General features: G+C 39.5%; 1 protein-coding gene across 3 annotated transcripts in view; it reads right to left on the minus strand.

Moving 5' to 3' along the window:
* Positions 1 to 863: 863 nt before the first annotated feature.
* The window catches only part of LOC137166573 (orofacial cleft 1 candidate gene 1 protein homolog), a 101,577-nt gene continuing 78,872 nt past the window's right edge, over positions 864 to 23,568 (minus strand). For 2 of the 3 annotated variants that reach the window (XM_067568349.1, XM_067568347.1), the window contains exons 5-7: positions 11,881 to 11,967; positions 6,641 to 6,724; positions 864 to 1,163 (exon numbers count right to left, since the gene is read on the minus strand). In XM_067568349.1, coding sequence (XP_067424450.1) covers positions 946 to 1,163; positions 6,641 to 6,724; positions 11,881 to 11,967 — 389 coding nt within the window. In that variant the 3' untranslated portion in view covers positions 864 to 945. The remainder of the gene's footprint in view (positions 1,164 to 6,640; positions 6,725 to 11,880; positions 11,968 to 23,568) is intronic. The other variant, XM_067568346.1, reaches the window with a different exon arrangement.

A 23,568-nucleotide genomic window follows, 5' to 3' on the forward strand; every position in this document is an offset into this window, starting at 1 on the left:
CAACCCACACCTCCTGTGCACACCCTAAGTTCCACAGGATGCAAGCACCTTAAGAGATCTGCAGGAAGGAGGCAAAGGAACTAGCAGAGGGAGACAGAAGAGGGAGGTATCCCTCTCACCAAAATAGATTAATCCAATAAATGTAAGTGCTGAAGTCTATTTCTACAATGAAAAGGTCTAGAAACTTACTTTTTAAAAATTAAAAAAAAATAAAAATAGGTCACCATCCATCACTTGGCAGTTTTCTTTAAGCCCACCAGAGCCAAATGACCCACTCATATGTTACTAATTAAAAATGATAGATTCATCCATTAATCTTTGTTTCTGTACACTAGTTTTGGGGTGAGATTTTCAGAGACACAAATGGCAGTCTGGTTCCCACAACTACCATTTAGCCTCTGAAAACGTCATCTTTGTCAACATGAGTCCAACAAACTAACTTTTCTGTCTTCCCCTCTCTCTCTCTTTTGGCTACAGAAGGGCAAAAGAAAGTGAAAAGTGGGATTTTTTGGACTCTAGTGAACATTTCTATCTTTAGAATGCAGGAATCCCTTGTGAAATTCCCTTCAAATTTGGTAGAACAATTCTGCCTTGTCACCAAACCTAACTTTCTCATTCTGTAGACTAATATACCTTTTTTTGTGAGGGAGAGGGGGAGGGATGAAAATGGGGATTAGGATTCAAAACCAATTGCAACCTTAACTATGCAACAGGTAGAGGCACTACATTAACATAGGAAAGAATCAGCGAAGGAGATTATTTTTATACACACTAAAATGGAGGTAAGGATAAAGGTATTAATTTAGTAAAATTTAGTTACTTTAGTAAAATTCCAATGAAATAAAGCAAGATAATTAAGTAGGTAGTCTTTTATCCTTTCAATATATGTTTCACTGGCCAGTGAAATAGATCTGTGGTGTACAAGGCTGACAAGTCAACATCATGCTATGAAGCAAACAATGAAATTGTCTTACAGTTCTTAACTCTGACCTGTTCCAGTGAAAAGCTGCCAAGCAGAATTATGTCATCCTGAACATCTTTCTCAAACTGTTCAATATACGGAGGAATTCCTTCATCTTCAACCTCCTTGCGAAGGTCAAGTGTCTTAGCGAAGCTGACAAGCCTTACTGAGTCTGAGAAATCTTCACTGATGACATGGGCTGCTTGAAACAAAAGTGGCAGATTATTTTTTACTGAATGGCATTTAGTTCATTCATTAGTACTTCTTGGGCCACCTAGCTTTATGACAAATATCCATGCCATGAAAAGAACACTATAACATTAAAACATTCAACAACATACAGATTCCAAATTTCATAAGCAGGAAAACTATCTTAATGGCAACATAGGTTCATATGAATGCAAAGTTTTGTTGTTCAATTTGGTTTTTTTAAATATATATTAAGTCACAATTCTGAAACAGGTTTTATTCATACAGGGTCATTTCTCCTCTAGACTAAATCTACTGATGTTAAGTGAATTGGAACCAGCATTGACTTTGGTTGACAGGATTATGGAACAATAAAAATAATTCCTATTCAAAGGAATTCTAAGGAGGGGTCACACTAATAATTTCACCTTAATCCCACTCATCTTGGAGGATCAAATTCTACCCTCAGATATGCACACTCAATGCCTATTTAATTAATTGGGCCTAATTTTGTTCTTAGTTACACCTGTGTAAGCTAGCTGACTTCAGTGGGGTCATATGGGTATAATTAATGTGAGGTCTACAATGCCCCACAGTTTGGACTACAGGGAAACAGGAGTGCGCATCAACATGCTACGCTGTAACTCCCACATGTGGACACTGTGGGTGTGAAATGAAAGGTTACTAGTTCACATTAATGTAGTGCTGTTTGAAGAGGGCTATGTTAACCTGACCTAGAAACCTTATAGTTCATACCACAGCATCCACATGGTGCAGTTACAGTGCAGCACTTTGTCCAAACCGTGGTGCAGTGTAGATAAGCCCTAGCAGTAGTATTCAGCTCACAGTCTTTGTACACTTAGTGCTATATGCTGTCAAAACAAACAAACAAACAAATAACCCCAAATGTCCTATTTATTCACAAAGTGTATGTTAAAGAAACTATGTTTTCAGTGTTTTCAATATAATTCAATATATTCAATAATTCAATATATTGTTCCCCAGAATATCCTCTTACTCATATCTGCTGGAGCAATAATACTAGTTTTGGACACAAATAATAAAGTGGACTCTTTTGCTCATTTCTCCATATTAGGATCACTAAAACATGACAGCTACCAGGTTGTCCACATCTCACTTTGTTTTGGTTGCTTCATTTATCTGCAGAGAAATGCTTGTTTTTGTACTTCTGTGTTTCTATTTCTCTGCAAGAAAACTCCGTATCTAGCTATCTGTCTGTCTCTCCGTCCATCCTCAGACATAAAAGCACTTAAAGATTTTTTTCTCACATCCCTTTGAAGTCTTTCATTCTCTAATGAAGACCAGAAAAGGAAAGATAAAACTAAGGCTATTAAAATGTTCAGTTTTGTTCACTACTCATTGTTGAATGACTTTAATTGTGGAGGCTCCCAAGTACTTAAATCACCTCTGTGCCACCAACACACAGGAAGCAGGGCTTTTTTGGTTGGTTTTTTTTATTTTTTTTATTTAATTACAACAGGATACAAATTTAAAATCATGTTGAGGGGAAGTGTACAGTAGATATAAACAACCAAAGCCATTACCTTAGGGTACATAGCATCTCTTTATGTAGCTTCTTATAAGCCTAATGAAAAGTGATTTGACCTACAACTATTAACTGCAAAAACAAAACAATATTTACATTTAAATTTACTGTAGCATTAAGGGTTTGGCTAGAAGAGAGAAAATCCAGGAAGTGCTGGAAAAGAAAACACTGCCCACAGCAGAGGACACAACATTAGGTGTTCCCTTAAACTCTCTCTGTGTTAGACACAGCGTGCCTGATCTTCATCTGATGTAAATCAGTGGGATTTCAGTGAAGCTATGCCAGTTTATACAAACTGAGGATCTGGCTCAGTATGCTACATTTTACCTCAAATTCTGTGAACTTAATGTGCAGGGATTTGCCTGAATAACATGAGAATAAAAACATCCAATTTATGAACGCACCCCCTCTGTAAATCCATCATCATTTTTCCCTGTTTGTGGTTAGCTTTATTATTTTATTTTGTTGGATCTATAATCTAATGTATTTATTTTGGGGGGAATATGTTGGACTGGTTTTAAATGTGTGCTCTAGAAGAGACTGAGAGGAGAGAGAAGAGCAATTTTAAAGAGCCCTCTCAAGGGAAGTATCTACTAAAAATATACTGCTAAATTAAGGTTAAGATTAGGAAAGTATTTGATTAAAAGAATTTACCACCACCTAAAAAGGCTAGCTCAGCTGGTCAGAAGAGCAGTTCTGCCTGATAGAGACAGGAAATGAACTGGGTTGCTCAGCCAGAGCTAGTCCCTTTTATGTTGGCATTACAAAACACTTTGATTTCCTGTCTTAGTCTGCCAGTAGGTACCCATTCGTCTGAGCTGACCCACAGGATGGCGGCAAAAAATGCCATTAGGTAGACTCCGGTCAAGACTCCGAAGTTATAGTTGAGTAAAGCAAATATTCAACCTTCTTGTTACATTTGAAAAATACAGCATACCCTCCCCAAATTTACAGCAGTTACTCTTTAATACAGAGAAAATATTCTGAGAATTGACAAGTAAATCCTTTGATTAGTTAAGGTGTTGAAATTCATTAAAAACTGGATCATTTAAGATTTTAGGATCTGTGCCAATTTTTTTTTCTTCATCTTGAATGATCATCACACTTTTTATGTAGTTATTTGACATTTCTTGCATGGGCTATATTTTAAGAAATTATGTTATAATTAAGTTATGTTTTTAACAATTATTTTAGCTTATTGTTATGATTATAATAGGCTATGGACAGGGTCAGGTCAACCTTTCAGGCAATTCTTAAGTGGGGCCACAGTGACATCAGAGGTAATTCAATCAATCATCACCCTTCCCATATTGATAATGTGCATGGAACAATTCTATTGGTTGTAATGACTCAGTAGTGTGAGGGAGTCTTGACAGATGTGTCAAGTGTTCTTATTGGTAGAATACTTAGTACAACTATCGTTGCTCTTTAAAAGTTCTGTGGCTGCATACTAGCATGACTCATCAGTACTTGATAGCCAGATCCTGCTACTGCTGCCTCTGTTTCACTGTGCACCAAGACATCACTGCCTAAGGACCTGAGGCCGGAATATAGGGGGAGCACCTATAGAGCAGAGATATTGGGCTCCTCTTGTTCCCGCTTCACACAGCATCAGTCTCAGTATCACAGCCCTTAGTCTAAACCAATAAACCTCAGCTGCTTTGCATGGATCGGGTGATGTAAAGTAGCTCTAAAGCCAGCTTAACTAGCCAGTGCACTCCAGCTTCTTTGTGATGGACTGGTGTACCAGTGAACCTGCCCTTACAATTTAACTTCTTAAACATATATGCTTTAAAGTTGATAATATATAGCTTTAAATCATTAAAAATATTGCATGTTAGCATTTTCTTTGCATTTTTTGTTAGGTATTCATGAATGATATTGTAAATTTTTTTTTTAAACAAGGAAATTCCAAGACCAAAAACCAAAGCGTTTAGGTTAAGAATACATATTAGTAACTTCAGAGCAAACACCTTACAATTATCACAAGAACTATTACAAACCAAGAGGATTCAATTTTAAGATTACAATTACAAGAAATCCAAACATGTGAATGAATGGAAAGCTACAATTAAGGCACCCAAGCAACCTCAGCTTTTCCCTGTTACACTCTGAGGGAGATAAACATGCCTTCAAAATCAATTTAATCTGAGCTAGGATTTTAGACACTAAAATGCCTTCATCAAAACTGTATGCGTATTGCACAATCATCACTTGAAAGATGTTTGGATCAGAATCCAAAATTTTTAACTAGGCCCCACTTCTAACTAAGGGACTGTACATTTTACAGCATTCTTAATACTCTGTTGTTTCAGAAGTTTGTAATATCTAGTGATCTAATAAATTGTGAAAACATACTACATGGGTAACTCCTAGGTTACTCAATAACAAAATACTTTGAAATATATAACTATAGCATAAGCCATGTTCTTCCTGCTTCTTGTAGGATGTTCTTTCCCCTTCCTCATGATGGTGAAGTTTGTTAATATCACACTGTAAAGATAAATGGTACTGCATCACAGTGGGAGAGCAGGAGGATGGTCCACTGGCCTGGGCACTAGTCTGGTTGGGGGAGACCTGGCTTCATTTCCCTCCTTTGCCACTGACTTCCAGGGGTGTAGTGAGAATAAATGGATTAAAGATTGTGAGGTGCTCAGATTCTACAGTAATGGGAGGCCATATAAGTACCGCAGAAGGATCCCAAAAGCCAATTTTTCCAATAGAAATAATGTTGAATGGCATGCTTTACCAGAGCAAAACATGTTTTTGTTTTACCATATGTTATTACATGATAAAAGCAACAATCAACTTGCAGCAATACTTTGATCTTATTCAGTAATGTGGAACACCACATTAGCATGTAGCAATACTGGGTTTGCTAACAATCTGTATTTATTTAGCTACGGTAGTAGTGCTTTCTTTTCCTTGGAAAATGGGGCAAAATGGGTTTCAAAGATATTACTGATATGATCATGACCGGGGGTTTTGCTACCTTAGGCAAACTGAAAATCTCTGCCTCTTCTAGAACAAAGTTACTCAAGAACTAAATAGTCATAAAACATGTTGCCGTTCCTAAAGCTTGGCTGTCCTAGGCAACTGCCTGTTCTGTCTCTTTATAGACTAGATCTTGATGTAAACTGCAAAAGAACACAGAAGCCATGTATAGATAGTAAGAATAGAAAACACACACACACACACACACCAGCTTCATATGAAGAGAAATAATGACAAGGCCAGCCCTGAACTAGTGGGTCACCCATATTTTACCTACCCTTAATATAATAGGGAAAAAACCAGCAAGTATGTCCAGCATGTAAAGGTTGTAAAGGTTTAGTGCATTCATTGGATGCTAAATAAATATTGTCAAACTAAGTAAAGAGAAAGCAAGCCTGAGAGTTTGGAGTCAAGGAGCCTCCTCTTTTTTCCTCTGCTGTTCCTACTGGAGATGAGGAAACATGTTATATTTTGGATGCATTTCCTGGGTTCGCTATTTCTCATGAAACTAAGGCCAACATTTTCTAACTTGGGTGCTAGTATTACAAAATTACATCTCAATTTAGGCATCTAAATTCCCTCCACCTCAAATATCTGCATTGGATGCTCAGCACCTCTGATGATCAGGTCACGTATTTATGTGCCTAAATGGATTTAATTACCCAGGGCATCCAAGTTAGAACATTTTCTATCCTTCACCTCTGTGCAGAGAGGCAGCCCAAAAACTATGCACCATTTAAGTCCACATAATCATGAATGATAAAATATTTTGGGTGATATCTTGCTGGCTCCCATTATATTCAATATGCATTTTGCTTTCAACTTCAAAGCATGTAAGATCAGCTCCTTCTTCATACTATAGCAAAACAAATTTTATGACATATACATGTACAGCTCAGAGTTTTGCATAAAAAGGTTTAGTTATTTACCTTGAGATTCCACCATTTTATTCTCTTCATCTAGAAGTTTCATCAGTTCACCATAGAGAATTTTCTCATCTAAATTCATAGGCACTTAAAAAGAAAAAGTGCAAATCAGATTTTCCACCAGCTGTTTTTGGTACTGAGACATAAGGAATTTAAATAAGTCCTTTTGACCTTTTAAAATTAATTTCAGATAATTGTGATAAAATTCACAGCAAACAACTTGGTGCTAAGTTATGAAAAATAGTGCTATCCCAAAACTAAATTATGGAACCTTTTTAAAGGATCTTCTTATATTATATCCTGATTTATACTTAAAAAACAAAAAACAAAAAAACAAACCCTACACTTTGTTTTTTCCTTGTTTGAGGTAACAATCTATTTGTAATGTTTCATGTATTTTTAGATTCAAATATTAGCTTCATTCTGTTTGATTTTCTAATAAAAGTAAAAATAACCTCAATTTTTTCAATATTCTTTTGTTCTTGGTGCTGTAGTAGGCAATTTAACATAGCTGTACATTTTAAAAACATGCTGTAAGGATAGCATGAATCTGAAAAACTTCTGAGTATTTATGGTTTCCCATGAAATTGGGTTCTGTCACCAACCTATCATTTAAATAGAAAATTGGCCCTGGAAGCCTCTTCCCCCAGGATATTAACCAAAATGTTTTCCCCCCAATATTTGTCCAACTCTATGGTAATTTCAGGGTTAACTCAAGTGTAACCAATACCCTAATTAGAGAACTATGGCCTCAATTTTCAAAAGTGACTAATGATTTGCGGTATGCGGTTTGAGATGCATTAAAAAGGGCCTAATTTTCAGAGGGTGAGGTTATTTTTAAGATGTCAACCTGGGCACCCAAAAGCTGAGGCATCCCAAAATCACTAGCCACTTTTGAAAATGTAGGCTGATACCTTTTTAATTTCTTCCAGTATCTAACACTGGCACCTTCTCCTGAAAAAAAAGAATGGCACACTCATAGTTTTTGTTTGGTTTTGAGGGAAATTATCAACTTTAATAAGTCTCTAGCAGAAACGTAGTTTGTCACAAAGCAAAAAGATATTTGTTAATAGCTTATCTTTACAGAATAATACATTTAACAATATTATGCCACAGCTAGCTGAGCTTACATTTAACTTTGAATAATATTGCTAGTGACAGAAGATTCACATGTGGTCAGATGATATTTCTTGGTTTGAGACTGCCTGTATCACAGGATGAGTGATACTCGAAAGTGTGTTTTGAACCTGATACAACAATGCATGCCCTTATCTCTTAACAATGACCAATTGCTGGTGAAGAAGGGTGTTGAGTATGTAAGTCTTCCTCTGTCAGTATACAACCAATCCATAATGAAGACTCCAGACACTAGTTCTGATTCTCCTCTCACTTACATCAGCTATGCTTAGATGTAACTCCATTAACTTCAGTGGAATTACTCTCGACTTACACCTGCACAAGTGAAAATAAAATCAGGCCCAGAGTCTCTTTGGTACCACAGGTGACAACTGGTTTCTGAAATGCACAACTATGAAGCTAAACTACTGTGGACCTCAGAGCAGCACTGGGGTTCAGAGGTGGAGTCCACATACATAATAGTGTATGTATATTATTCTACACCCCGTCAGTCTTTTACTGATTCTAAAGAGTCTAGAGAATTCAGGAGAGAATTATATGCTGGCTACAGAATTCTACAGACGGTTTAAAAAAATGGAAAATATATCATTCTATTAAACGTTATAGGTCATAGAGACATTTCTATAGCCTATTACATTTCTACAAAACTATATTGATATTCTCCCTATACAATTCTATAATACTTCTATATAAGGGAAATCAACGCAAACCTCTGCTAAAATTGCCAGGTTTTGCTTCAGAGATGCTGTGGCAGCCAACACAAAAGATTCTAGGATGTATTTCAGCTCAGAAGAAGCCAAAATGCACATAAGTGAGTGGGAAGAGCAAAGTTCCTTTCTTCAGAGGATGACTAGAGAAACAAAAGTGATGTCAAGAGACAAGTAGTGAATTGTTCAAGCGATAACAGATTGCTGATAAAGGAAAGCAGGGCCACAGACTTATTTACTTCTGTAATGTACAGCCACATCATACATATGATTACGAATCATTTATCTAAAAGAAATACCTTAATCCATTCTGTGTCATAGCATTGCTCTAGGCAATGATGGTAGGTAAAAGAATAAAGTAAACTCCATATAGCATTGTAACTGTTCTGCAAATCTCAGTTGAACCAACCTGCGGCTGGCTACCATTGTGAACATGTCTCTAATAAATTGGGCTTTCACATGGCCTTTGAGTGACAGTCCTGCCAGGGGAAAACAAAGGGAAATTCAAAAGGACAGCCATTTAGACATGTTCTCTTAGATACAGACTGACCTAATATGTTAATGTCAAAAGAAAGAAAAAAATTAGATGGACTTTCTAAGGCTTTCATCTGCTCCAGATAAACACCCAAGGGAACATTTAAAATTCAACTTATATAGCTAGTCTTCTCTAACATGGGCATGAGGAGAGGGATACATATTGTCACAACAATAATTTGATTAAGGTGGAACTTTGATACCAGCATTAGAAGATTTTTGTGTGTGTTTATATCTATCTATGTACAAACACACATGCGCGCATGCATGCACAAATACATAAAAGTCATTTTCCTCTCTCAGAATATAAAGCAGATCATGGCTTTTGAAGCTCATTTATTAAATGAGTCAAAGCCACTGTCACCAAGAATAAATCCTTCCTCGTAAGAAACTTGAGCTTACACAGATCATGCAGGTTATCTTCCTAAGGATCACTTTGATATCCCATGACACTATGGGCTTTTGGTTAGATGCAATGTTCTTCATAAATCTGACGGGTAAATGATTAGGTGAAAATCATCTTGCCTTCTCACTGGTTCATAAAAAATCAAATTACAGCTGTACTGAACCCAACACATGGTAGAGCTTATGGTTTCTCTCAGTTGTGCACCCATCAAAGGGCGTCTGCCTTGAAGACTCAACTCTGTACACTTTCCATATAAAAGTAAGAGACTCTCATTAACTTCAACAGTGACCTATTTTAAGATCCTCTATTTTATGTGACCACAGATTTTCAGATCTACACAGCTCATGGTCTCTAAACATTTGACTAGGATCCTGCATCCATAGAAGGACTGTTTCTCATATAACCACAAATTTCAAAAGTAAAGAGCTGGATAGGGAACATGTGGGAACTCAGTCTTGAGTGTTTTCAAGTTGATACTGCTAATAAAAAAGTAGGGCCAAAGAGTGCAGTGTGTAGCTAAGCACCTCATTAACACTACAGTGATCATACTTAAGCCCATGCATTCTCAGATATATCTATTTTCCACTCACATTTCAGACCGTTTTTATCCTGAGCTCTTGACAGTACTAATTCCATCATATTAACTCTTTATTAAATTGATCAGCTTGTCTAGTATCCCATAGCTTCAAGCAAGGTCTCTCTGTGGATACTACTGAATGGTTTCTTAAAGTGGATAAAGTTGATTAAGATGGGTTTTTGCCAAAGAGCAGCTTTTTCAATGATCTGTCAAAGAGCGAATATCTGTTCACAACATGATCTACTTGGACAGAACCCAGCATGTTCTTCCTGTAATATTCTATCCAGTGCTTTCATCTATCTAGTCAGCATAACTGTAGCTAATACTTTGCTTGGGATTGATGGCACATAGGAGTTTGTATGATGGTAGTAAGATCGGACACAGGCCTCGGCAAGTGGTTCAATATTGTGACTGGAGTTAGACAAGAGTGTGTATTATGCACCTCACATTAGCAATAGACTGGACAATGAAAAGGGCAATAAAAGGCATCTTGGACAGTGTAAAATGGGTTAGCACAGATGAATTACACAACCTTGACTTTGCCATCAAAATTGCTTTACTAAGTATGATGTAGAATGGGATGGTTGGCCTTACAACTGAGGTAGAACAGGAAACAGTAAAATTGGACTGAAAATAAATTCAGAGAAAACCGAGATTATGAATTTAGGAAACTGGACAACAGATGCAAAGCTGTATGTGGAGGGAAAAGAAACTGAACAGGTAGAAGGGTTCTTCCATGTGGGGAGAGTGATGAATTTGAAGGTGGCTGCGATAAGGAAATTGAAATTGGGAAAAGCAAAACACCATCTTTGGAAGAAGGAACATCACCTGGTCAAAGAGAGATCTCCACACCAAACTAAAGGTCAGATTATACCATGTGATTGTACTGAGAATGCTACTGTAAAGAGCAAAGACTTGGCCAATGACAGTGACTAACAAAAAGAGATTGGAGGCTGCCCATCACAGATGGTGGAGGAAGATATTACACATTTAATGGAAAGACAAAATAACAAATGTGAGAGTAAGGGAGCTGACAGAGCAGGACAAGTTAGAAAATATCATCAACAAAAGAAGCAGGTTGGGACATGTATGCCTTTTCCTACCCAAGGAAGGAAAGAAAAAGCCAGGAAGGCCAAAGAAGAACGGTCAGAAGACAGTGACAGAAGATACTGAATGCGCTGGCATTACCTGGGAACAAATACCACCACTGACTAATCTTCCTTGCACCAACACATAGCCTCCAGTCACTACATGCTCGATGCTGGAGTGCAACAACCCTGCACTCCCTGCTGTACCAAATAACTTGCATTATCCAAGACGAAGTGGACTAGTGCACAGTCCACAGAGCACAACGTTCCTTCTTATTGGTTCACATCCTTAATAAGCAGAAAAGAAAAAAAACTCGGTGTGTTGGGAAAATATTTGTATTTGCTGGTTTCTCAAAAAATTGAGTCTGCTCTTGCACTTTGATAGGCAAAACACATTTAGTTCAATGTCATTTTCACTTGAATGAGGACTTCAGCATTAGGTCTGGAAAAAACGTACTGTTTGGTGCTCTGTTCTGGTTTGGGTATTTTAATTAGACAGAACATTTAGGTCAACAGTTTTCTTGGAATCTGCTTCTGTATCTGAGTTTTATAGTCTATAGATACAATAAAATACAGAGTAAAGTGCACAGCCTTGTTTTTACCTGTCCACTAACTCACCATCCTTTGTCAAAGATTACCTATGCTGCCCATCATGTTCATGGTGGTTAAAACATATAATTTAACAGTAAGCCTCAATATTTAAATGGAACTGCATATGTGATCTTTGTCACCTCATTTTCATGAATGGAAAAGAATATTTTGACACAAAAATTACATACTTAATTCTGCCTCACCTTCTCCACTGACCTCCATCCCACTATGCCTTGGGTTTATTTCCTCATCCATCACTGGGTCAAAGTAATTTCTCCTGTATTCATTTCCTGTGGAAAGCACATGAAGTAAGGGTCAGTGATTATTAGAAGCACATGAACCAAAATGTTAATTTTGAAATCGACACCAGCATGTGAAGGGGCATTTTTGCTACGTTATAAGCTTAATTTTTTTTAACAAGTCTTAAGCCTACTAGTACTGCAATTATCATCTTGAGAAAGGTCAGGAAAGGTAATTTTGGAAACAAGTGCACTTCATGTTACTTTTGCTCAGAAAGTAATGAGAAAATTCTCAAATTTAGATCACACAATGATAAAAAAAAAACCCTAAGCCAAATTATTCTTGAGACACACGTTAAAAGTGAAAGTTTGGAAGACTGTAAGGCAACTTGTGCTTTACAGCTGACCCCTCCAATTTCAACAGTTTTAAGTTTCACCATTGAGGTTTCAATGTCTGGTGCATCTTTAATGCTGTAGTCAACCAGGGAAGTGTTTAATTACAGCGGAGATACTGGAATGCTGCCTCATTAATCTGAACAGCAATTGTGTTATGTTGGGCTAGGTAGCAAAACAAAGATTTCAAGGGATAAAAACACTCATTTAAGCACTGTCCATCTCAATAGCTGTTTTTATCTGTACTTTAGGAACTAATCAAGTTTACAAAAGAAAGACATATATTAAACTTTTCAATGAATTATACAGTGTATAGTTGCCACTAGCTGGAAGAACTTCCTATACGATCAGCTAGAAGAATTCTCTCTGAACAAGGGTGAGTTTTACTTCCTCAAAAATGTCCTTCATAGCGTAAAAGTTCCTTACTCTGCTAATAGTATCATTGAAATCAATGGCAGTACACGCATACAGTAAATTACTACTCAGCATGAGAAAATGTGGCAGACTCTAGCCCCCAAATTTGCTTCAAAAGTGTAGAAATGCTTTACAGTTTACATCTATATTCTTGAAAACAAACATATAAGAGGGTAAACAGCTGAAGTCAAACACAGGGAAGGGTTAATGTATCCTAGACACACTATAGCAGTCTACAGTATATTTATTTTAGGATCAAAAATAATCCAAGCAGCAGCACTTTTTCCAAGACTAAATGAAACTTTGATATGAAACTAGGTTTAATTTATATTTCTGGACTGGCACATTTTGACTGTCAGTCTCTGTTCTTTCAATGTAGTAAGTACAAGTACTGAAAATTTGCTTTACCTTGAGGTCTCAATAAAGAAAAAATAAATGAGTTTCATTTTTGTTACTTTATCTGTCAACAACTACTAGGTTGGTATGAATCTTGGCAGTATGTAATCAAAGTCTTATGTACTGCAATAACAGAACTATTCTACCTTATTCACTGTAATTGTTTTCCTCTAGCACAAAGCACTGTGATGCTATAGGAACACTCTTTCATAGGTTGGTAAAATAATTCACCTATGTGTTAAAAAAAGAAAATGATGATGCATCTCTTTATTCAATTGCTTCGTAGCTATAAATGTAAACTACTGGAAAGTATATGTTGCAAACTATACAAAGTGGTACTCAGTTACTGTATAAGCCTTTTAACTCTGCACAAGGCTGAATTTAGACTACATGCTGTATAAAATACTCTTGTGTCTAGATTTTTGAGGATCTTTATTGGACTGAGTAATCTGGGTTTAGGAAGACATGTCACATCGTGGGCGGAATGCAGTATTGGAAATTTTGTATTGTTCTTTCTACCTTTACAACAAAAACGGCATAAACCATTTTGCTCACCAGGGGGGTGGATTTGCTCCTTATTCCTGTGTCTGATTACAGACTTCCGGGGAGAAATGAGTATTGCATTTGTTGCATAGCTAGCATTTAATTACTCTCTTTGAGCATCACGTCTTTGTGTACTCTCAGGAGGCACCATCATGTCTGTCAAGAACCATTATGCATTGGTATCATCATCAGACAACTAGGACTGGGCTCTTACCCCTGGTGGAAACTCTGACATTTAGAAACGTATATTTTCTATCTTCATTAGGATATAGAAGTCATTTAGTGGTCAAAAACATTGGATTTGATTTACCCTTCTTAGGAGCAATTTGCATGCTCCTGAGCCTTGGAGGCATCTGCTCCTGGAAACAATGAGTGGCAATGTCACCATAGCATTCCCACGGGCAGTTATGCAGAGAATACAACTCTAAACTCTACCAGGGCTCCATTGTAGCAACCCAGAAGAGGCAGTATAGAATCACTGCATACCCAAGTTCCTTGATCCAGATCCATCCATGTTGTGGATTGGACTAGTTGGCCCCCTAAAAGGTTTAGGGCAGTTTTAATTGTTGCACACTCACTTCAGGTGAACATTCCTCTGCTGGTGGATTACCAGTGAATCTGGTCTATTGATGTCATAAGTGGGGTCTATTCATTTTTACTTTTAAAAATACTAAATTATCAATTTTAGGCAACGAAACGTACTGCCAAAGGCATTTTGCTAATAACATGAATTCATGAATGGATTAGTAATCATTCATCATTTGCTTTTGGAAATACATGAAAGTATATAACATGTAAATTAACAGGTCTACTGAGGAATTCATATTCCATTGCTTCACAACACAAACACAGTAAAGTAAATGTTAAGACACTGTTTGTTTGCAGGTATTTTAAACTGCAGTGCAAAACTTGATAGTTTCAGCTGGCAAGTTATTGCAAAAACTTTCTTTAGCTTAGTGCTGAGTGACTCTGTAACCACTCAGTTTTGCTCAGATTTTGGGATTTGATCAAACCCAAAATCTCAACTTGAAACTTAGTCTATACCCCAGATTTTTCCTTGCTTCACGAGACAAACATGAAGAACTGTAAATGACGCATGATTTAGAATCACAGAAGCAAAATCATGAATTGTCCTCGGTTCACATGAAACTGGATGATGGCTCCCTCAATAAATCAGATCCTCAGCTGGTGTAAATTTGCATACCTCAGCTAAAATCAGTGGAGTTATCTATTTGCACCATCTGCGATGTTCATGGGCTTGCACAACTTGGTGTGAACATTGAGTCTGCACTGCAAAATGAAATCAGGGGAATTCCACATGGTTTCAAGTTTGCTTCAAAATTTCATACCACCATTTAGTTACAAGCATTTGTACATAGCTGCATATTACAACAGTTATAGTCAACCATTTGATACATTGGCTGAGATTTTCAAAGCAGTCTAAGAGATTTAGATGCACGCTTTTCTTAATGGAAGATGTGTGTCTAAATCTCTCAGACTGCTTTAAACATCTAAACTATCATTCTTATCCTACCAACTGTGTATATTAACTGCTATAGGCTGATTAGGCTAGTTGGAGATGTAAGTGTAAACTGATGAGCTTGGATCCCTTTCAAATCTCATTATGAGCAAGAGGATACAAGGTAGGTAATAAACCATTATAAAGTGGAGACCAGGTTCCACATATTTCATATCAGTCCAACTAGTCCCCTCAAGAATCTGGTCTCAGGGTCTTGGAATGACAGTGATCTGGCCAGGAATTTATGCTGTTCAATTAATGCAAGAGCAGTGGCTAATAGTTAGTGCCATCCATGATTTGAGCATGAATGAGGCCCCTTATCTGACTCATGTAACTGAGAGCTGGTTGGATTAAACTGTAAAATGCTTATTAGCCCAGATGTCCAGAGTAATTTATGAGTCATGAGATGGCCAGGGAGGTGATGTGGCCCACCTAAGGTGTATTTCTAGGAGGTCTTCCACTCCAAAAACAGATTTAATAATGTGTGTCTGTTGAGTGAGAGTGTCCCAGCATGGATTTAGAACAGGACTGGGAACAAATTATAGGTTGCTCCATTGTTCCTCATGTTCTGTTGGTGAGCTGACTGAGTGTCTAATTCAATGAAGGAGTCACAACATTGAAGTCACCCAGGAAAAGTCAATGTCCATGTGGATGACGACTCTGCTGGATTGTTTGAGGATCTGGTGCCTGACATTATAACTATGGGACTATCCCAGATGGTTGTTGGCTAAAGGCACATCGCTGGTCACAATCTGGCTTGTGTTTTCGGGGTGGTACAGATTACTGGAGGTGGAGAGATGGAGGTAATTCCTTTGTCATGAACTGACCTTCATTCTGAGTCAGGCACATGTCTTCATTCTGGGAAGAAGACTTATTTAACTAGCTAACGGTATTCCTTCCCTTTCACATAGCTCTGAACTAGAATACTGTGCAACTAATTGATGGGCAGGACATTGCTGTAGTCTTTTATCCTTCGCAGGGCCTCTTACATTTTCATCTTGCATAGTTCACTGTCACAGGTCCTCTTAACATGCAGGCAGCCTACAAAAGATTGTCTGAGACTGTCTAGTTGTGACACAAAGTGCGTTTGAAACCTGGTGACATGGCAGCATTGGAAAGAAAGTTTCTGTTTCCACCATCACGTGGATGAAATATTGATTTGAGGAACTGTTCCAGCTTGTGGACAGTTTGGTGAATCATCACTCCCTCCATTAAGTAGCAGAATTGAGTTTGATCTTTGTAAAGAATTCTCATTCTACTTTGCAGACACACTCCCTTGGATTTGGCTCAAGCTTTCGAGTTTCCATGTTTGCAGAGTCATTTCAGGATGAGGCAAATATGGGATCTTTTTAGCCTGAGTTTCATCCAGCATCTCTCATTGAGATTTTGCAGGTGCCTTGGGATTCCCAGTTATGATACATGAACTGGACCCATGTCCCTTCTGCCTATTAAATGTAGTGTGAAGAAACCAGGTCCATTATTAGATAGAGTTGTCAATGCCTCCCAGAGCCATCTCTAGAGGGGTGGAGGATCCCGGGGCAAAGAGATAGGTGCCTAATGCCAAGAGACGAGTGCAGATCAAGCCACACCCCTCTCTGCTGCATTTCCTACTGGCTTGTTTAGGCAGCTCCCCACTCTGCTTGTTGACTTCTATGAATCCCATTCTTAGGTGCTAACTGTTCCCATGCATTGTACAGGGAACCTCAACATCTAAATCAGGGCTATGAATTTCGTTAGGCAGCAGCACACCAAAAGTTGGGCACTGTAATGCTGAGTCTAAATTCCTTTTGTGGATCTAGCTCTCAGTCTCTCATCTTCCATTGAAGGGGAAAGTTATACAAAAAAAAAAAAGAGTCATAGCAATGCAGGTGTATGTGAGTGGAGAATCAGGCCCACTGTCGTCCACTGAAGTTTTTCCCACTTATGGACAGTATTTGGTCATAATGTAAATGAAAGCAGTTTTGCAGACCTGCAAAATCCCTAACCCAGTACCAATTATGTTATTTGGTCAATTACACACGCCTTGCAATTTAAACAACTGTTCAGGTCTCCATTGAATTTGGTTCCATGGGACAAATTCTGATCCAGGTTACATTGTTGTAAATCTGGAATGATTTTGCTGAAATCCATGAAGTTATTCTTAATTTACACCAGAATATATCAGATAAGGATATCTTTTACACAGAATTTCAAAGTCTAATGAGTCCAGGATAGGACAGTTCACCCCAAAAAGATTTTTCTAAAATAAAATCCTACAAATGAAGACTATTAAAATAGCACATGTAGGGTAGGTTGTATCTAAAAAACTAAAAAGAAATCTTCTGCAAGGCTATCGGCTATGATTTTTCCTTTTTTAATGTTTTAAAGATATTCAATACCTCCACCGCCTCTAAGTCATTTTTTTTATCTTTGAATGAAACCTTAGATAATGAGTAAACCACATTACCAGGGCTCATGTTTATATTGTAAACCTTGAATAAACTGACTTGTCGACTTAGATAGAACATTGACTAAATGAATGTTCATGAGCATAAATACAGTGTTTCACTCCATTCTTTCTGGAGTGTTTGAAAAATGCTGTACTATGCTCACAGGATCCACTTTTTCCCCCTTTCCCCCATTCATTTCTTGGAAGACAGACTGCATTTGCAGAGGTACAGCACAAAGTGTTTCAACTGGTAATTTGTTTTTCTGAAGGCAACCGAGGGCACTGTGCCAAAGGATGCCAGGTAAGACCTACTGGCTTTCCTGGGGAAACACTGTTGGTGGGAATACATGAGGAAATCCTTACTGATATGGATGGAGTTTATTCAGAAACTCTGTCAGATAATGCAACATATGTAAATGGGAAAAATATATCATGAGCACCTGGACTAGCAAAGTTAGTAGTTCACATGGTACTTGTGGAAGAACCCACAGAAAAATGGGTGAGAATCCTAATGAGCAGCAGACACCACCAAGCAGCATCCTATTGCCAAAAGAAATAGATTTGGTCAAGATTGTTATACTAAAAAATTATAAGAACTCAGGCAGCATTTGGAAAGAATACCCCTGAATTGAAAGATTAACTTATCCTCAAAATTTCACTTCTATACCTTGCATAAATTAGATGTTAATGCATTTTACTTAGGCCAGGTCTACACTTACCTGGAAATTCGGCGGCAGTTGCAGGAGTTACACAAGCTACGCAGAGTAGCTTGCGTAACTCCCATCAACTTGTAACTCCTTTTCTATGCGGTGTCTTCACTGCGCTGCACCAACGGGAAATGTGTTCCCATCGATGCAGCGCTACACCACTTGAGAGGAGTGGTTTTAACGTGTCAACTTCTGGATCGATTGAGCGGGTCTTCACTGACCGTTCAATCAATCCGAATAGATCAATCTGACGGTGTCAAATTTGCCACCGTCAGTGAACACATACCCTTAGACAAGTGTCAAAGCACGTCTGTTGTTGAAAGTACACACGCTGGGTCCAGTGTTGCACACTAAATTACACTGAGTGCCATTCTGTTGATTTCAATTGTATTGCACTTGATGTAATTCAGTGTAGAATTTCTTCCAGTGACAACCCTGTTCTTCCTAAACATACACTGTAATATATCATGCCCAGTGTACAATATTTCAGCATTTCCATTTCTAGACCCAGTAGGAATCAGAAAGTGAAGGGAGGCATGAAACTGAAAATAATGAGAAAAGTTAGTCACTTTTTAAAAAAAGTTGTGGTTCAAGTTTCAGTTCAGATTTGGGGTCACACACCAATCAATGTGTTAAATTCCCATTTCCCACAATCACAAACTTCAAGCGTTTGACCATTTGTTATTTGTACTTATCATCTTCTTAGATAGTTTCTAATCTATTCTGAAAATTAAATTAAATTTTATTCATAAAACTTTAGCCTTAGAGTGTGTGTGTAAACTTACTGATTTTGACAGATCATAGTTGTTATTATCAATTTGATATCATCAGTAACTGCTACATGCAGTCCTTATTTTGTTGTCTATTTCTACATCCAGTCCAATTTCACTTCCATACTTGATCTTGAAGTTCAGCAACAAAGGAGTATTCCCACCCGTGATAGTGATTATGGAATAGCTCTGAAGTCATAAAAGGCAACCTTTTTCCCTGAGGTTTTAGGCGATGGAGTGTTCAGTTTTGAAAGGTAGGACATGTTTGTGAGTACATTTGAATTTGCATTTTCTGGACAGTGATATTCAAGTGATCCTCATGTGCCTGAGAGACGTTCAGACACCTTGGTTTTGAGCCAGACAATGGCAATGAGGGATTTTTCTTATTGAGTATCATCTGCCCAAATAAAGTCCCCACTTATCCTTTTAGTGCGGATGAAATAATATTTGAAAATATCTATGGGCAGTGATTTGACCACATACAGTATTGGTTAATTACATATTTGAGTTGAAGGGTACACTTTGTAAAATCACTGAAGTGGTCCAAATTTTTAAAGATATTTAGGCCGCTAACTTCCTTTAATTTCCAGTGAGAGTTAGGGGCCTAAATATCTTTTAAAATTTGGGCCCTTATTAGTCTAGTTCACTGTTGACTTTCAATAGGAGTTAGGTTCCTAAGTCATTTAAATCATTTTGAAAAAATTCACCTGTATTTTACTTACTCGCAGCCAAATTCTGCCCCCAGAAGTGAACGTGCAAATCACTTTATCTCAATGCAGACCGGTGCTTCCATTTGTGTCCTAGAGCAAAATTTGATCCATGACTTCACACCTACATTTAGGTCTCAGTCTTGTGGTAGGCTCTGCATTGGCTGATCTCTGCCACGCCCCATTTATTTAAATGAGGTTCCACCTATGTGCGATGGCCTACCCATACTGAGCTCATTGCAGGACTGGGGTCTTTGTCTGCAGCAGCTATTCAATATTTCACACTGTGCCTCATTTCCCCATCTGTAAAATGCAGATCATTCATACTGGTGTGCCTAAATAGGGTTCTAATCTCCCTGGGCGTCTTAACATTTTTTCCTGTTATTCTTTTTCCTACATACAAAATACTTGGGAGCTCTGGCTTCCACTCCCTGTTCTAGCACAGGCTTCCTGTATGACCTCAAGCAAGTGACTTAGTCCTTCTCTACCTCATTTTCCCATCTGTAAAATACAGATAATAATACTTCCCTCTTTCCCAGGGGAGGTATTGGGAGAAATACATTAAATACAGTGAGGTACTCAGATACTGTGGTGATAAGAGTCAAGTAAGTACGATCGATCGATAGGTAAATTGATAGAGAGACATCTCCATGAAAACACAACTCACAATGAGTATGTATTTCATTAGCTGACCTTCAGTCTTCGTTTGGTCTTCACCCTAAAGATCTATTTCTTTTCTTTTCTCTCTCTCTCTTTTTCTCTAATATTGTTAATTTCTATGGCCAAATTTATTGGAGCATGATATGAGATTTTAACAGTGTCTGTTATAGATAAAAAGGTAGAATTAATTAGTGCTCATGATTTTAGCAGATAATTTAGTTTTGAAAATGATTTATATATTGGGGATGATAAGAAACAATGTTTTTTGTCACTTGGAAACAATTTTAACTCGAATGACCAACATTCAGGGTCAGATGGCCTCTGGCCTTAGTGCAAATGTGCAGGGTAGGAGAGAAAAGCCAGGAGTCTTTCTTTCATTCTTTAGATCCTCTGACCAAGTTCCCAGGACAGTCACAGTCTCTGGGGTTGCAAAATCACTCCCAAAAGAGGAAGGAGGAAGTCAGCCATACTGTGGTGGGATGCTCAAGATTGCACAATCTGAAAGGATTGTGCAGTTTGCACAGGCTTCCTGAATGCTGTCACAGGATTACAGACTTGAACTTGGGTCTTCCACCTCCCAGGGAAGTACCTTAACCACCAGGTTTTACAGTCAGTCATTCTTTTTCTCTGGCCCAATGACTCTATTTTTTGAATATATAAAGCGGAACAATTCTAGCAGCAGAGATTGATAGAGATCCCCCTTCCAGCCCCTGAACAGCCAATAGCTGGTGGTTAGGGCACTCATCTGGAATGGGAGGGGTGACCCAAATTTAAATTCCTTTTCCACACCAGACAGAGCAGGAGCCTGGACCCAGCTCTCCCACCTCCCAGGTGAGTAATCTAGCCGTTCAGCTAAAGGAGGGCACCATCTCCTGAAAAAAAAAAATTTGGTTGAAGCTATTTTGCAAATTTGTGTCAAATTCAGAAATAGTTTCAGGTTGACTGATGCTGTACTTTTCAGCAAATAAACTACTTGTCCAAAAAGTTCATCCAGCTCTACTCCTGAATGCTCAACTTGGAGAAATCACTCCGCCCTCCAGTTTCCAGAGTCCATTGATTTTGGATGCTTCTGTGCTCCCTACACCTATGCCAGTGGTGTGGCTGGGTGAGAGCGGGGGAGAGGGGGAGGGCGGTCCCGCCCCCGCCCTCTACCCTGGTCCCTGACCCAGGGACCCTGCGAGGAGTAGCCTCAAACAGCTTAGTCCAGGGGCTACTACCTTCCCTGGGTCGCTCGTCTGTAGCCCCCCCGGCTTGTGGTCTTCCTTCAGGCTCTTTGGGGCCGGCGGTCTCTGGTCTTGCCTGGACGGGATCCTTCTTAACTCCCGTGGCTGGGTGCTCTCGCCACACTCACACTAGCTCCTCCACTGGCTCTACACCTTGCAGCAGCTCTGCTCCGTTCTACTCCACTCCTCCACTGACTTCACGCCTTGTAGCAGCTCTGCTCCGCTCCTCCACTCATCTCTCTCTCAGCTTCCCCCATCTGCCTGACAGGGAGGCTTTTAACTGCTGGGGCAAGCTCCTTGATTGGCCTCAGCTGGCCTAATTGGCTGAATTGCCCTGGAGTAGCCCCAGCTGGATCACCCAGGGAACAGGGATTTGCTAAGCCTGGGGCTGATATATATGCCTTCCAGCACCCTCCTATAGCCGTCAGGGCTGGCCCCGTCACACATCCTTCCCCCCTGCTCAAACCCACTGGGTTGGGCAACTTGGGACATCATACAGTGCACTCGGGACAGGCCATCGGCATTCCCGTGGTGACTGCCCGCCCGGTACTGTACGGTGAACCGGAAAGGTTGCAGGGACAAGAACCACCTGGTTACCCGTGCATTTTTCTCTCTGTTCCAGTGCATCCACTGGAGGGGAGAATGATCAGTCACGAGGGTAAAGTGGCGCCCCAGTAGGTAGTAGCGGAGCGCTTCCATAGCCCACTTGACAGCGAGGCACTCCCGTTCTACAACTGCATACCGCTGTTCCCTCGGGAGGAGTTTCCTGCTGAGGTACATTACTGGGTGTTCCTCGTCTCCCGCCATCTGCAATAGGACCGCACCCAAGCCCACCTCAGAGGCATCGGTCTGCAGGATGAATTCTTTTGTAAACTTGGGGGCAAGGAGTATGGGGTCACTGCAGAGGGCCATCCGTAAGTTTATAAAGACTTCTTTGGCTGCAGTGGTCTATCGTACCATCTCTGGGCTCCGGGCCTTTATCAGGTCCGTCAGGGGGCTGGCTCTGGACGTGAAATGCGGGATGAATAGCCGGTAGTACCCCACCACACCTAAAAATGCTCGGACCTGCTTCTTCTGGTTAGGCCGGGGCCAATTCTGGATAGCCCTTAGCTTATTTAGTTGGGGTCTCACCACACCCCTCCCTATGATGTATCCGAGGTATTGAGCCTCAGCTAGACCTATGGCACACTTGGTGGGATTGGCGGTGAGGCCGGCCTCCCTCAGGGTGTTCAATACCCCTTCTACCTTCCTCAGGTGGGTTTCCCAGTCTGGGGTGTGAATGACTATGTCATCCAGATATGCGGCTGCATAGTCAGCAAGGGGGCATAGCAGCTTATCCATTAGATGCTGGAAGGTGGCTGGGGCCCCATATAGTCCCAAGGGGAGGACAGTATACTGGAACAACCCGTCTGGTGTAGAGAACGTGGTCTTTTCCTTTGTCTCTTTGGCTAGAGGGACCTACCAATATCCCTTGGTCAGATCAAGGGTAGTTAAGAACCGAGCCTTGCCCAATAGATCCACGAGCTCATCTATCCGGGGCATGGGGTATGCGTCAAACTGAGAAACCTCGTTGAGTCTGTGAAAGTCATTACAGAACCTCGTAGTGCCGTCAGGTTTAGGGCCAAAGATCTCGCTGTTAACTAAGTCCCCTTTGGACTCCAGAGACATAAAAGGAATTTAAAGCCATCCTAAGTGAGCAATAGGGGATCTCCCTGGCTTGGACTGGCACTATGCCACCACTTCCCAGTCTCCCTGGAATAGGGTTGTGTTGAAGCCTGCCGGGAGTAGGAGATGTGCCCAGAGAACACTGCCCTCCAGCAGTCATGCCCAGTGTATCAGTCACTGTGATGCTGTTGGAAGCTGGAGGAAATTAAGGCAATCCTGGTAACGTT

The sequence above is a fragment of the Emydura macquarii genome, unplaced genomic scaffold (genome assembly GCF_026122565.2).
Source record: "Emydura macquarii macquarii isolate MOO-44397 ecotype Brisbane River unplaced genomic scaffold, CSIRO-AGI_Emac_v2 contig_2890, whole genome shotgun sequence".
NCBI classification, from domain to species: domain Eukaryota; kingdom Metazoa; phylum Chordata; order Testudines; family Chelidae; genus Emydura; species Emydura macquarii.